Source organism: Etheostoma cragini, chromosome 10, assembly GCF_013103735.1.
Source record: "Etheostoma cragini isolate CJK2018 chromosome 10, CSU_Ecrag_1.0, whole genome shotgun sequence".
NCBI classification, from domain to species: Eukaryota; Metazoa; Chordata; class Actinopteri; order Perciformes; family Percidae; genus Etheostoma; species Etheostoma cragini.
Window position 1 is genome coordinate 24,370,984 of NC_048416.1, and position 15,371 is coordinate 24,386,354.

Below are 15,371 nucleotides of genomic sequence, written 5' to 3' on the forward strand. Positions count from 1 at the left end.
CCCCCTTCACCTCCTCCCACACAACTCCCCATTTCTTTGACTGGAGCAGCTCCAAAACCAGCAAGCAGTACGCTGCTTTCTAGGCATTGTCTGAGGTAGCACAGCCAGGCTCTTTATATACAGCATGACAAAAAGTTCCAGTCTCAGCGGTCGATACATCCATAAATGTATGTTTCAAATGCTCAAAATGTGCAATAACCTCATCCAAAACTGTTTTTATATTTGTTGAGTTTTTATGCTGGTGTTTGCACAATTCCTTCACTTTTTGTCTAACCCACACTCAAAATCCTAAAAAAAATATACAATAGAATTAAATAAAATAGATAAAAATAGATCAATAGATGTTTGGCATTTTCACTACAATAATAACTTAAAAAAATACTTAATCATAAAAATATTTGTAGTAGTAGTAGTAGTTTTGGTGCTTGGTTTAGTTGCTCCTTTTTCTTAATATGCAAAGTATTGCAGCTTTATGCTGTTATATTGTACTCAAAGGAATTGACTTGTTGTTATATTTTTAAACATCAAAATGACGAGAAAATAACAGCAATGAAACAGGACAGCAGAGACGTGATTGACACCATCAACATTTCGGAAAAATGGTGTGACAACAAAATGTCTTTTTGAGGTGGCACACTTCTTGATGAAGCGGAAATGATGACAGCTCTATTTGGTAATGTTAATGCTTTTTGTGGTTGTGAACCGAATTGGATGTTGTTTTGTTGATGTGGATATATACTGCAGAAGCTCTGTTGTTTGTTGTCTTGGGTGGCCTTTAAACCCCTCTGTTGTTTCCTGTGACGTCTTTTTGTCATTTAAAGTGCCATCCTTATATCTCTTCTTCTTATACGGGGCCATCTGTGTGTCCAATAGCCAGAGTCTCTAGAGGCATGGTCTGCCACCGGAGCATATACACACAACGCAGAAAGGTGTAACGTGTTGTTTTGTGTAACATTTGTTGGTGACGCTGCTGCTCATTGTAGTACAGCTGACTAAAGTTAAAGTGGAGGTCTAATGCCACATCTGGTGTCTCTTCTCTTTACACACACACACACACACACACACACACACACACACATACACACACGGCTCCCCTCCCTCCTCCATTTTGCCTTGTCTCGCTGCTTCTGTCACCACAGCAACCAAAAGCCCTGGAGGGTGTGTAGGGGGGTGGATGTGTGTGTGGGGGGGTGCTCAGCCAGTTGCCATGGCTATTCCAGCTGAGTGACAGAGTGACATCATTGCTGCTATTCTCTGTGTTCATTTTGAATACTTTTTTCTCCTCCATCTTTGAGCTTCATCTGTCTTTTTACTCATTTTCTCAAGATATTACGCTACTCTATTCCCCTTTTCTGTGTGCCTACCTCCTTTACTTACTCTCGCTCTCTCAAGAGGAAGTGCTGCTGTCTCCATTTCTGTCTCCCCGCCCAGGAAATGGCTTTCCTTCATTCCGTTACTATGCCAACGGGCACCAGCCGGCAGTCTTGTGATAATGGCATTACCCGCACTGTGCTCCTCTCCTCTCTCTATCCCTTCACCCTTCTATCACCCATCTACCTCTTGATTGTACTGTATGCACTTCCTCCCACCTCTCCACTGTGTGTCAACTCTTAACTGACGGTTTGCTCTTTGTGTCACCTCATTTCCTCTCTCCCTCTCATCTCTCCTGCTCACTTTCATTTTCTCATCTGCCCTTCTCCTCTTTCTATCTCTCTATTTGTGCTGGGGGTGTAGTAAGCCTTCCAGAGGGATACAGCCATAGTGGCTGCTCTCACTGTCTGGCAGGGAGGAGGTCCTTAACCCCCCCCCCCCAAAAAAAAAGAAACACTCCACATACAGCCCCCCCTACAAACAAACCGCTGGGTTTAACGTTAGTACCACGGTGGGGGCTGCAGGCGTCTCAGTCTTCAAATAATGTAATGGTGCATAAAGGCGTTTGTGTGCGCGCGTGTTTCCGTTTGTGTAGCTGTACTTTCGGGAGAGGGAGGGGAGAGTGAGAGAGAGAGAGAGAGAGAGAGAGAAGGCGGAGGGAGCAAACGTGAGTGAAAGTGTTGTCAGCCATTTTTTCTCATCTTTTCTTTTTTCCTGTTTTCTGCTTTATTATCGGCGCGCCGCCGTTCTCCGGCTGGAGATTTGATTGTCAAGTGCACGAGAAAAAAAAAAAAAAAGTGGCTCGTCTTCGCTTGGATAAAAAGGATTTTTTCCCTCTCTCATCCTCCTGTTTGGTTCTAAGATATTTCTGTGAGAAGCAGCGGGGAGGCTGGTGTAAACGCAGAAGCTGGTGTTGGTTTGGAGAGTCTAATCAGGCCAAGGAACAGCGGATACTCCCCGAACTGACAAGCCGCCGCCTCCTTCCAGGGAGACAGAGCAGCCGAGGGAGGGGAGAGGGCAGGCGGCTTGGATGAACATGGGGCTCTCTGCTGTAGCCTAGAGCAGGTCCGGGATGTTAGATTTGAGCCCGGTGAACAGTTTTTCATTATGAAACCATTAGTAGCATCAGACAGCAATGGAGTCCCGAGCCAGCCAGATAAAACCCCGGTAAGTAGCCTATCGAGGTGCAACGTCTTCTCCTCATCTTGACTTTTTTTCCCTCTCTCCCTCATTTATGACCCACTAGATATGATTACCGGCCGTATAATGCATGTGCATCGGATTTCTATCGAGCATCCACAAGATGAATGAAGGCAGGGCTGGCCAAGGACGGGCTCACCAGAGGCTGATTATTGCCCTGTCGAGCCTCCGATGTGTGTCAGTGTGTTGTACTAGAAACGGCCGCCATGTGCTTGCTGTCACTCACTCACGCACGCAGACGCAAGCAGACTCGCGTGAATGTTAAGAACTATACAGATCGTACATGCCTAACACGTTCTCGGAAAAAAAATAGGTTAGGCTAAATATATGTTGACAAATATAATTAGCATGTCAGTGGGCTATGTGGCTAATTATCATTCAAACTGCTTTGAGTCGATGCCTTTTGGTTAAAATCGCACACTCCCATCCGGCGGTGTGTCTCTGCCCTCGTTATGTTTTACGACGCACTGAGATGACAATGTTTGATTGTAGGTCCCCAGGACGAAATGAATCATCGCCAGGTGTCCTTTGCTTTGAAGATAAGTAAAATCTGTACAAGCAAAACATCAGGGTGCTTTGACGGGATGTGATGTCATGTGTGCAGAAATGAAGCTGCCCTAAATTCTGTTACCCCACCTCTTCACCTCCGTGAGCTGTTACAGGCATGGTATGGCGTTATCGTACGCGATGCATAACGAGTTAGTTTAAAGCAGAACATAAATGAATACAGCTGATATGTTTGGGGTGTTTCTGCCTCACAGCTGAAGTACTAGTGTGACCCTCTAGTTGATGTGGTGGTGGTGCTGGTGGCGCTGTCCGTGGTGCTGGAAGCAGCTCCAGCAGACACTCGGAGGCTGGAGCTGATCTGCACTTGAACGGTGAACGTATTGATCGGCTGTCAGCGCGGTTGGCATCACTCACAAGTCAGACCACATAGACACTCAGAGGCGGGGCTGTAAATCACACTGCTAGACTGTTCCTGGTTCACAGAGCACAGCTACTGAACGAAAAATCACCTTCATATTCCAATAATAGTCATAGATGTGTCATTTTTGACACATCTCATCCGCCTTCCTGGCCGTTTGTGCAACAGGGAGGCCTTAGTGTAGGATACCAAGGGCCCCAATTATCTATTTCTAAGAGGCTATTTTTCATAACATCTAAAACTATATTATTGCATGTTTGAACCCAATTATGAACGAAATTTTATTTTGCTTAAAATAATGCAATGTACTACTTTTTAAAATGTTTTTTATATGCAAAAGTATACTCTTCATGTGGATAGTAATGTTTCCTCAGACATCTCTGGGATTTTACAAGGTTTTACGTGCAACATACAGTGTGGTGCTCAATAGCATATTGATGCTGAATATTCCTTGATGTCAGCACAATTGGCATGTCTTGCTAAAGTAGTATGATTGTAATAATCTATAATATAGTTATTTCAGTAATAACCTCATTGAAATAGATCTTTCCACGTTGATTTAACTGGTTTTCCAGGAATCTATCAAACCCACTTGGCCAAGTGAGAAGTTGCTATTCTACACACTCAGAAATATCCTTACAATAGTTATGAAAAAAGCAATGTTGTTGTCAAGTCACAAATCATTTTAATTCAGCAAATGTTTTTAACATTCAAAACACGATGAAAACTCGGCACAGGTACACTTTAAATTAGACAACACAAGCAGACAAATCAGTAAGTTAACGCAAGTAGCAATTAAATAAAATATAATGAGACATGAGTGTGATAATCTAACTTTGGCTTGTTTTGCAAATATCTTTCACCATGTGTAAGTTCTGCTGTGTTGTTTTTTTAGGGGAAGATCCTGTTTACCTCTCCTGTCTCTTTTCTTTGTTTATCTTCTCTGTCTAACCCCTTCATTTAGATTTTTGTTTTCTTATGTTTTTAGCATACAAATGGAGGCTTGTGTAAATATTCATTTAGCCCAGGAGGTAACCCACCATGGGTAGAGTCAATAACAGCCACCAGATCTGATTACAGTAATGACGACACCATAGTAGGCTCATGACCATTGGTTGCTATATGTATAATTCCCTGATTGCTTATATCCTCTGGAGACCTGTGATTTCCATTCTTATGGCTGCATTTTATCTTTATTGCAACAAGGCACATATAGACTCATAATAGTGCTATTGAAGTTGATTTATTTGGTTTTTATGGACATTTATAGCTTTATCTTTTGGTGAGTGTGTGGCCATGAATGCTGTCTCCTTATCTTTCAGCATTGTAATAAAACATGTCTTTGCACTCAAGACATAGGGCTAAATCAGGGGACTAGACCCCGAGACTCTTCTCTTTACCACTAATATAACATGTTTTCTTCATTTACTTGCAGTTTTGTCTCTCATAATCCTTATAAACTTGCTAACCACTGGCAGTATTATAAAAATTGTGTTAGCAAACATACTTTTTGGAGATTTTTTAAGCATCCACTAACATTCGTTAGGCAGGAGAGGCTTACTTTTTACAATAATTGACATCTGGAAGAGCAATGATTGTAATAGCAGTGAAGTGGACTGTATTTCTCCATTGCAGGTAATCATCACCCCTTGTCTGCTGGTTTTTGTGGTACTGACTGGTGGAATTGTAACTAGGGAGGGGAAAGCCCAGAGAGCATATCAAGCCCGTTTAATCGGACACCCTGCCGAAAGGGTTTTAATCTCTTGATCCGCGAGGCTCAGGAAAACGAGAAGCTGTCACCATGGTCATGGGGAAACTCTTGGATGTGCCTGCTGTCTCTTAGTCTTCCATCTTTGGCAGCTATCCATTTTTTAACCTGTAGACAACGTTCCAAACCACATGTGAAATGTTGAAAGGAGCAGCACAGCTTCAGGTGCTTATAGATGCTTGAAATCGGAAAGAAAGATTATTTTGTTGTGTTTTGCTTCATAATTTAAACCAACAATTTACATTTCAGTCCTTTCAGAGGTAATGTGAGGGTGTTTGTGAGATCCATTTATTTATTCTTGGTAGACCATGCAGGGTTGCTTTTCTGAACTTGTCCACCCTCAGTATTGGACATCTAGTTTAGCACAGATTCACTCCCAATATATAAAGGCAGTAAAGAGATTGAGAACCAGCCAGCGCTTTCACCCAGGGTTTCCACCCAGCAATCTAGGTCATTAGGTCTACAGTGTAATTTAAGGAGCGCCGCATCTGCTCACATGTAGGCAGAGCTGAGTGTTGTGGTTTGAGCATTAGAGCAATGCTTAATCCTCCTGTGACAGCTGATTGTACGTATTTTAGGCTTGCTGTTCTGCAGATCTCACTTCATCTGTTTGCAAGAGAGCACTGAATTCGGAGCAGAGGAGTGCAGAGAGGAACGAAATACGGTAGGAGAAAACTCACAATTTAGTTGGTTGGTGGTGAGCATATCACTAATAGATTTAAGGAATAGCGTGCTTGTACAGACTCGGCAGATTGATTTGGGTTACCAACGCACAGCGCATGAATTGCTGTGTTTTCGTGCCACTGATTGGAAAAGCGTAATGAGTTTGTGTCATTATTGTTGTGCTGGTATCCATCTTGGCCCAGTCTCTTGCGTGTCACTGGGCTGAAGAGGTGAATGGCCCACATACTTATAGAGCAAATGGACGCTGGCTTATTGGCTGATAGACAGGTGACCTAAATGAGTGGGGAGAGAAAGGATTAGGTGTTTATTATCCTCTCCCTTTATCCCTCTTTCCTGCCCTCCCTTTATCTCTCCCTCTTTCCAGGGGGTGGGGCTTGTAGTTTATGGGGGTTTGTTGGGAGGAGGTGGGAGTTTTCTAGCTGGTTGTGGAAACGAGTGGGGGTATTATTATTGACATACAGGCCACTCCAGTTTCTGGTTGGAAGGCCATATTGATAGACACTACACTCTCCATAATTAGAATATTCAATCAAATTACCCTTTGTGCACTTCCATTCATTGAATGTGCAACCAAACTGTTAAGAATATGTTAATAAATTAGGAATTTAATTGTACACGTTTTCTTTGATTCATATTGGGCAGTGGGGTTTTTAAATTGTACTTTTTTTAATATTCTGAAATGATGAGGCTGGTGGTATTCTAAAATTTTGTGATTGTCAACAACCCCAAAAATGGTCTTGTACCTCTCCCAATAAAGCCACAACACTCCTACAAAAGATGTACAGTAATCATATAAATGGTCATAGTTGTAGCTCCAACACAACTCCACTTCTAATGTTTGCATTACACAAGAGTGATAAACTGCACCATAATCTGTTTTGGTCCCAGAAGTCATCAGAAGAAAAGGTGATGAGGCTTTATCACTACAGTTACGAACAAAGACATTTGTCACAGTTACACAATAAAGCCCAGCCGGTAATAATAACAACGTAGAAGTCAGCTGGAGGCGTTCAGAGTGAAGGCGACCAGACGAGGGGATGGGGAATAGCAGCCTGAGGCGAGTTAGTGAATGACTGGGCCCTCCGGTCGACCATTTTGGTTAGTGCAGTCATCCAGATAATTAAACGTGATGCCAATCTTTGACACAGTGTAGTCACATCACACCTCAGTGCCACAGGAGCTGCACTGTCTGGCTCTTACGTCACTGACACATAAAGGCGCTTTGCGAGTAGGTATTTCTTAGTTTCTCATTTTTTTGAGAACACCTGCAAGCTCTTCGAATTTATTGTGGGTCTGTCTCAATGGGCAGATCATGAATATTGAGAAGTCCTTTAAATGACCACTTATATAGTTTCCAATATTCCACAGTGATAATTCTGCCAGCAAAACCACCCATTTCCAGAAGTCTTCAATTAAGCTGTAATGCAGATGGGTGCTTCAGAAACTGTGACGTTTTCTCAGAGTATGTTCAAGAGCAGATGACGGCTCATACCCATTTACTTGCAAATGAACCTCCAAAGATGTATTTCTAATTTATTCTATTTGTTACCAAAGAAATACTTCATAGTGTTGCCAATGTTAAGGCTAATTTTCATCCAAGTATCTGAGGCAGGGTATTTACTTATAGCCCAAAGTGCATTTTGAGGTAGATGACACTGACGCCCAGACTACTTTTCTTCAGAGACCATTTTACCTTTTACAGCTCAGATGAGAAGAGCTAAAAGCCTGGCTAGTGGCTGCACAATCTGTGTAATGTCACACCTACATCAAGATTTATTGGGGCAAAATGTAATTCTAAGACATTTATAGACTGGCCTTTATTTACTGGCACTGGGTTAAAAATGTACATTTAAAATACATAAATAAAATTCAAAATCTTGTTTACCATCCACATCTGAAATCACACAGCATGCAAAAGACTGTTAAACTTACTCTTTAGATGTTTTGATGTAGCTCGGATATCATATGATGAATGAAGCAACCTAGTTAAATCAGCCACAGTTGACTTTTAGGTGTAAACATTTAATATTCATGACCTGCCACAGCCAGAAGTGGATGTTGAAATGGCTCTGGGTGGTCTGGTCTCCCTGCTGAGTATCAAATATATATTGGTAAATAAAACATTAAGCCATAAAATATTAACATCTATATACTTCATGAACCAGTTCAGGCACGTTGATTAAATTCATAATTAACCCCTGTGGCTTTTTTGTCAGAAAGGATGGGATCATTATCAACATTAGCCTATATATTGTGCACATTAAAAAATAATATGTGAAATATCAGTTGAAATTCATAACATAATATTTAGTGATTGAAAATCCAACTTATGTCAACATGTTTTAAATAGAGGACATCATACAGCCAATTACTGAGATAAACTGTCATCATAGGTACAATTTAAGCTAATAGTTGAATTTCCCCAATGATGGAATAATAATAATCTTTCTTTTAACAGTCCAAACCCCCAGATAGCCAAATAATACTGTGTGAAAAAGTGAAAATGTACTCATGCAGTAGTAAAAAGTACAGCATTTTCTTAAATAAAAAGACACAAATACTGTTGATGTACTAACTGCTAAACTTTCATACTTCTTTTTTTAATCATATGCGTCTTAAACCATCAACAGGGTGGTTTCTGATGTGTTTTACGTATCAGGGTTATCTCCATAGAGAAGTGGGTTGGCTCATTTACAATATGGCTAATAACAGCACAGCTTTCTGTTACTTTATACAGTATTAATTACTCAGAGGGGTTTCCCCCTTTTCCGCTTAGTGTTTATTTAGGTTACGCGATTTGCGTGCTTAAATTAGGGTATTTCCTCTATGTATGCAGCACTTCTTGTTGGTTTACTCATAAAAATGAAGTTCCAGTACTAACGGCTAATATCAGGAGCTGCATAAATGTTATAGGACTTTTCGATATCAGTTTGTCACTTCGACAATGAGACTGAGTTCATGAGACCGATTAACATGAGGCTCCCTTCAACACATTTTGATAAATGGAAAGCAGATTTAGTGTGCTCTTTAACTGACACATAAAGGGAGGCTGAAGACAGACTTTTGTATTCACTCCTATGTTGGTGTTAAACTTAATACGTTTATGACAGATTCTTGAGAAGTTGACTTAGTTTATTAACATCTCCTTTTTCTTTGCTTTGATTTAAAATGGTCTTTTGAGCTCTTGCAGTGTAACTAATTTGTATGTTTTGTTGTGTTAACATGTATAATCATAAATGGGAATTAAAGACAAAAGTTAATCCATAGTATTCATGAATAGAAGAGAGAGATTTAGAAATGTTATATTAATATTAGAGAGTGTTAGGCTACTTTCTAATTAAGATTAAAGGGGCTATATTTGTGAGTTGTTGCTGTAAAAAATAGATGCCAAAAAAAGAAAAAACAACAACACTGTTCAGGTCAATAACATGACTCGGCGTCCTCTGTTAAATGATGAACAAGAAAAAAAATGCAAGGAAAAGGAAAAAAAATACATTTTCTTTACACTATATCTTCAGACAAACTGATGGACAACATGCTGCTAAGTGTGTTCCTACTTGGCTGGCAGCCAGCATGAGTGTTAGCGTGAGTGACCAGTGGTGACGGCTGATCTGGTTGATACTGACCATCTGTGGGTGTGTTGTGTGTGTGTGTATGTGCAGCTCCCCGCAGACTTCAGCAGACTTCATCTGGCCGACGGCTTGCACCCACAGGTGACCCACGTCTCCTCCAGCCACTCAGGATGTAGTATCACCAGCGACTCTGGAAGCAGCAGCCTGTCAGACATTTATCAGGTAAGGATGCCCCCCATTGGCCCCTGATCCCCAGTTTGGACTCCACTGGATAGTTCAGTAGGTGTGATAGTTGGATAACCGGACAAACACTGAGCAGGTTGGTCCTGTGAGATTAAACCTCTCCCAGTCTAGCTAGGGTCGTGGTTCTTCAGCCAATTTTCTTTTCTTATCTTTTTTTTCTCTTACAGTTAAAGTCAATAGGAAGCTGATATCAGCAGCTGGTTAGCTTAGCTTAGCATAACAACTGTCACAACTTGTTGGAGTCACGATTTGTTTGTATGGTTTGGTTATGTACGGATGAAACAAAGATGTTTTATTATGTTCAATAAGGTGCTGGTAGAATATAGTTTTTAACATTTTTGGATAGAGCGTTTCCACTCTTTGTGCTAACGTGAAGCTAAGCTAACCATCCTGGCTCTATCTTTTTATACACTGTACACAAACATAAGTGTGGTTTTAAACTGCTCGTGTAACTCTCAGCAATAAAGCAAAACAAGCACATTTCAAACTTTTGAAACAAATGACAATCTAGCCAATCTAAATGAAGTAGAGGGTTGAAGTGAAGCCCAGCTTATGTTATTCCAAGTTGGTGATACTCTCCTTGGTGAAATGACAACAGGTTAGTCTCATTAAGTAGAGTGAGAAAATTTGGGAAGGATGTAAATGCTTGGCCGTCAAGGGGGAAAAGAGACACTAATAGGACACTGTCTCTGCACAACGGGGAACAGGCGGACAGGTGGGTGTCTGCGAGCAGGTGGTCCAGCCTACATCCTAACTCCAGCTGTGACGTATGAGCTATTTTTATGTGCTACATTATCACAGAGATCATCATTAGACTTGAACATTTTTTTCTGGTTAGAGTGTGACTGAGGTAATAAATAAGTGACACTGACAAAAGACAAGAAACATTTTATATAGCAGCAATCTTTTACGCATGCACGCACCCACGCACGCACACACACACACACACACACCCACACCAAGAGGTAAATAACACAAGACTCTGCTAAAAAGAACACACAAAATCTTGTGACTGTGGACGTCGTGCCCCAAAACCCTGCAACTAATCCTCTTAACACAGATCACCCTATTGGCTCCTACTACTGCCACCTGCTGTGTGCCTATTTGTGTGTTTGTAAGTGTGCTCAGGGGCATCAGTCAGAATCACTTTGTTTTGTTTGGACCTCTTCTTGGCTTGTGTTTGTGTGTTGGAGCATAAGATCAATTTGTTTGAATACAGCTTTATAATTGCGTGTTTGGCCTGTATGAGTGTGTGTTATTGTATAGGTGTGTGGGTCTTTGATCCTGGTCTTACAGCAATCTGTTTGCTCCCTCTCTCTCTCTCTCTCTCTCTCTCTCTCTCTCTCTCTCTCTCTCTCTCTCTCTCTCTCTCTCTCTCTCTCTCTCTTTCTCCCTCTCTCTCTCTCTCTCTCTCTCTCTCTCTCTCTCTCTCTCTCTCTGACTTGTTCTAAAACACACTGCCCTGTCTTTTTTCTTTAGGCTCTTAACCCTTCTTTGTTGGCCAACTCTTAACAGCTTGTCTTACTTGTAACAGCAGCTGCTCTGTCTCTGGGTGCTATATATATACTCAGACACCTTAACTTTTTATGTCCCAACCTCCGTGTAATCAAACGTCTCTGCTAACTGGTGGTCTACTTTGTATGTGTGCTTGTGCTGCATCTTTTTTCCTTTTTGGACAGATACTATACAAGCTCTTTTGTCTGTACACTTTTCTTCACATGACTGTGTAATTACTGTTTCAAATTAGAGCTGAAACAATTAGTAAGTTCATAGATAATGAATTTGACACTTTTTTGACAATCGTTTTGTTCTCTTGAAGCGGAAATCCCAAACATTTGCTGGTGTGAGAGTCCAAGATTTGAGGATTTACTGTTATGTTAGTAAACTGAATATTTTGGGGTTTGAAAGCAATATGAAACTGGCCCTTTAGGTTCTGGGAAATTGTAGGAGGCATTTTCAATATGTTATAGAATTTGATGAATCAATTAATTGAGAAAATAACTGGCAGGTTAATCAATAGTGAAAATAATATCTGTATGTGCAGCCTTGTTTCTGATGGATTAAAACCATGAACTTTCTTTCTGCTTGTTACCCCAACACACTATATTACCAGATATTTGTCTTTGGGTTGTGAGTAGTATAAATGGAAAGGTCTGAACAAATAAAATGATCTAGTAATTCACATGAACGTCTAAAGTATATTTATATTGCAGAAATATTTCTATTTGCTTCTCCTCTTTATCATCTTCTGACTTTTCAGATTAATCTTAAGACTGATTGGGGTTACTGTTGCACCAGCCCTGTAATGAGGATGAAGTAGCTGTTATTAAATAAAGGAGGTAGTTTGTCTTTTACTGAAGTCAGCTAGTCGTCAGGGTCGAACAAGCCCCCTCACTAACTTTTAGACTGCTCACAGACTTTGCACACCAAGATGGTAAAATACATCAAATGTATAAGCACTAAAAAGAGGAGAAAAGGATTGAAACTCATCTTACAGTCCTGGGGTACGTGATATAAATTTCCATGACTTGTTTGTTTTATGCAACATTACTTTTTTTATTGCGAGCTAAAGCTGCATCCTGCAGATTTTAGAATTAATGATAGCATAGAGTAGTAGATCCCAAGCGATGTTTGTGGTCTTCACTGGGGGTGCTTCCTGAATAAACAGATCAGGGGAAGCCTGGTTCTTTACACTTGAGACCACAGGAAGTTGAGGGTACAAAGAAATAGGGTGTTAAAGTTTAATATTAGACAGAGCAAATAGGGGTGTAGATTGTTGATGGTAAAGCATTGAATAGTTTAATAACTGGCCCTCCTTGGTGTCTCTAATCTCCACAGCCTCCTTTTGGCCTAGACAAATGAAGCACCCCGGGAAATGTCTCACGTCACCGGCAACATGGCCGCTGTTTTTGTCTGAATAAATCATGAAATTGGTCCTTCAGAAGGACTTTGAAAGCATTGATCCAAGAATAGCCCTGATGAAATATTAACAACACCTGACTTGCTTGCTGAATTGTAATGCTTACTGCACATTGATGGATTTTTGATGCATAGATGACATGAAAACAAACCTGTGCACAGACACTAAGCCACATAGGCAACCTCAAATACAGCGTTCTCACTCTCAGATTTCATCATTTCAAAAAAATTACCTCACATCGGACATTTACTAAGGAAGATGCATCCTCACTTCAAAATATATTTGCTGCAGCTGACAAGTGCAGTGAACCTGTCTGGTGTGTCCTCTGTCCATCTGTAGAAAATGCTCAATAAATATGCAACCGTCTGTGGATAAAGAGTGCTCAGGGAATACTATTGAATTATATGGAAGAAGTCTTAAGATTTTCAGCTCCAGAAAGTCAGTAGTTTTCACAGCTTCTTTAACACAGAATCTATTTTAGTACATCCACTATAGATACTACACCGCTTGTATTGTGGACTGTTTCTTATTTGAGCCGTGATTCTCCACTGTCAAAAAGCTACACTAGTACGATCAGATCATCGACCCCGCCCACCAGGGTGTGTGCACTGGTGACGCCCAAATGGCCACTCACTGGCCTGAATCATTAATGAGCCTTTTGCACATGGTGTGGAGAAATGACATAGGGGTTCTGTGAGGGACTGGGCACGGACACGCTGAGCTTTGAAAAATTAAAAATTAAAAGCAGACTGACAGTCTGGGAGGTGAAGATGCGTCTGGCTCTGGGATTTTGTGGACAGTTTGCAAAAGCAACCCTATCTTCTCTTTCTATTCAGAAGCTTGATTTTGGGCACCATATTAAGGTAAGAAGGGTTGTTTTTTTGCACTATGGGCGAGGTAGCAAGGCTGATGCTTTGTGGTCCTTTTTTCCGACTGCTTTGGGTTTTTTCCGTCATGTTTCATGTTGTCTGAGCATGAACCAGGCGATAGGGCACTTCTGTCATTTTTAGAAACAGTTCCTTTGATGATGGCAGAAGGAACTCTGTTAGTATCACTCCTGCTCAAGTAATTGCATTACTTTCGCTCCTCATCTCGGTTCATTTTTCCTCATCTCATCACATATTTCCTGTTGTGCTTTCAAAGAACAGGATCTGCCTTCGAGTCAGGCAGTTGAGTTTGCTGAGGGGTAAAGGAGAGGAAAGTTGGGAGTTAATTAGCCTGCTACTATGCATATATAACGGTTTGGTATGCAGTGTTGACGGCTGTCTTTCCTATAATGTAATGAATACCTGTAATCCATTTCATTTAATAGGTCAAATTTGCACAGCAGTTTAACAGAGGCTCCTTTTCTTCTGTTTTATTTTGCTTTTGGTTGGAAACGCAGCTGATGTTTTGTACTGAAAAATGTTTTCAGCAGTGTGTATTGGCAAATGCAACCTCTGCCTCTGTTTCCCTAGTATGCTGGTTTTTTTTCTTCCACTGGCTGTTTACAAATCTGTCTGGGTTTTGAAAAGAACATGAGTATGGTCATTGCATTGGTCAGCAGATAACATCCTTTTATTCACTTTTTAGGCTTCTAGCATTGTTTGTAACAAGCATTCAGGTAGGTGTCTCGCTGAAAGACATGGCTATTGACATGCCACTCTGACTTTTTGGTTGTGTTATGTCTTCCAACTGCTGATGTTGGATGGAGCCACCAAATCCCTCACCTTGTTTATCTTTAATCACAGAGAACTGATTCCTCGTCTTTGTACTCTTTTCAGGCCACAGAAAACGAACCGGGTGACATGGACCTGAGTGGCTTGCCAGAGACCGCCGTTGACTCCGAGGAGGACGACGATGAGGAGGACATTGAGCGAGCGTCTGATCCCCTCATGAGCCGTGACATTGTGCGGGACTGTCTGGAGAAGGACCCCATGGACAGAACCGACGATGACATAGGTGAGCACCCAGTTGGGGGTTTAATTGTTTTTTTTGTTAGTGCTGTAAGTTCTGAAAGAACTTTCAGTTAGCTGTATGCTGCTTATGAATAGCACTATTGTAAATTAAGTTATTTGGCCATGCAGCATTTAATTTAAAAATATCCGATCTATTTTTTGTGCATGCCTGAGAGTCCCGTCTTTGCAAGACTTCTTTAGAGAGGGTGTGTTTTCAAAATATTACTAAAAAAGCACTGGCAATGTTGTCTCAATTTTAGATTAATTTGGAGCTGTGTAAAAGCCACACCAACATTTGCCATTTAAATCGATCACAATAAATCTACATTTGTCTGAAGTCTATTTGGCTTTCCTGCTCTCAAGGTAGGCTTTCGAATAATTCTCAAAGCCACATCAGGCTTGCAATATCATATCCCTTAAAGCTATGACTCAACTCCAATGATAATGATAGGCATGTTTAAAAAATAAATAAATAAACATACAAAATCTCGACGCTTAGCTACAGATGTGGACTTTGGGAGGATGATGCATTGGATGTAGAGAATGAGTGCCAACCATTCTCCCCCTTCCCCCCTTTCGCTGATCCCCCGCGGTACACCCCTCCCTCTGCCAGCAGGCTTTTCTAGGTCACTCCGGCACATCCTCTCCCCTCACCTCTCCCAGCACATTAAACTTTCAGTGCTTCCGCAGCTTCACACACGAGGCTGTTGCCATGCCAAACACAGGTCAGCCAGTACGCCAGACTGCCGAT

At 41.2% G+C, this 15,371-nt stretch overlaps 1 protein-coding gene across 14 annotated transcripts in view; it reads left to right on the top strand.

The window, feature by feature from the left end:
- Positions 1–15,371, top strand: part of rapgef2 (Rap guanine nucleotide exchange factor (GEF) 2) — a 104,885-nt gene that overhangs the window by 67,232 nt on the left and 22,282 nt on the right. For 9 of the 14 annotated variants that reach the window (XM_034882917.1, XM_034882912.1, XM_034882919.1 and 6 more), the window contains 2 exons: positions 9,611–9,742; positions 14,447–14,624. In XM_034882917.1, the coding sequence (XP_034738808.1) occupies positions 9,611–9,742; positions 14,447–14,624 (310 nt within the window). Of the gene's footprint in view, positions 1–1,981; positions 2,539–9,610; positions 9,743–14,446; positions 14,625–15,371 lie in introns of those variants that run through there. The other 5 variants (XM_034882920.1, XM_034882921.1, XM_034882923.1 and 2 more) reach the window with 4 other exon arrangements.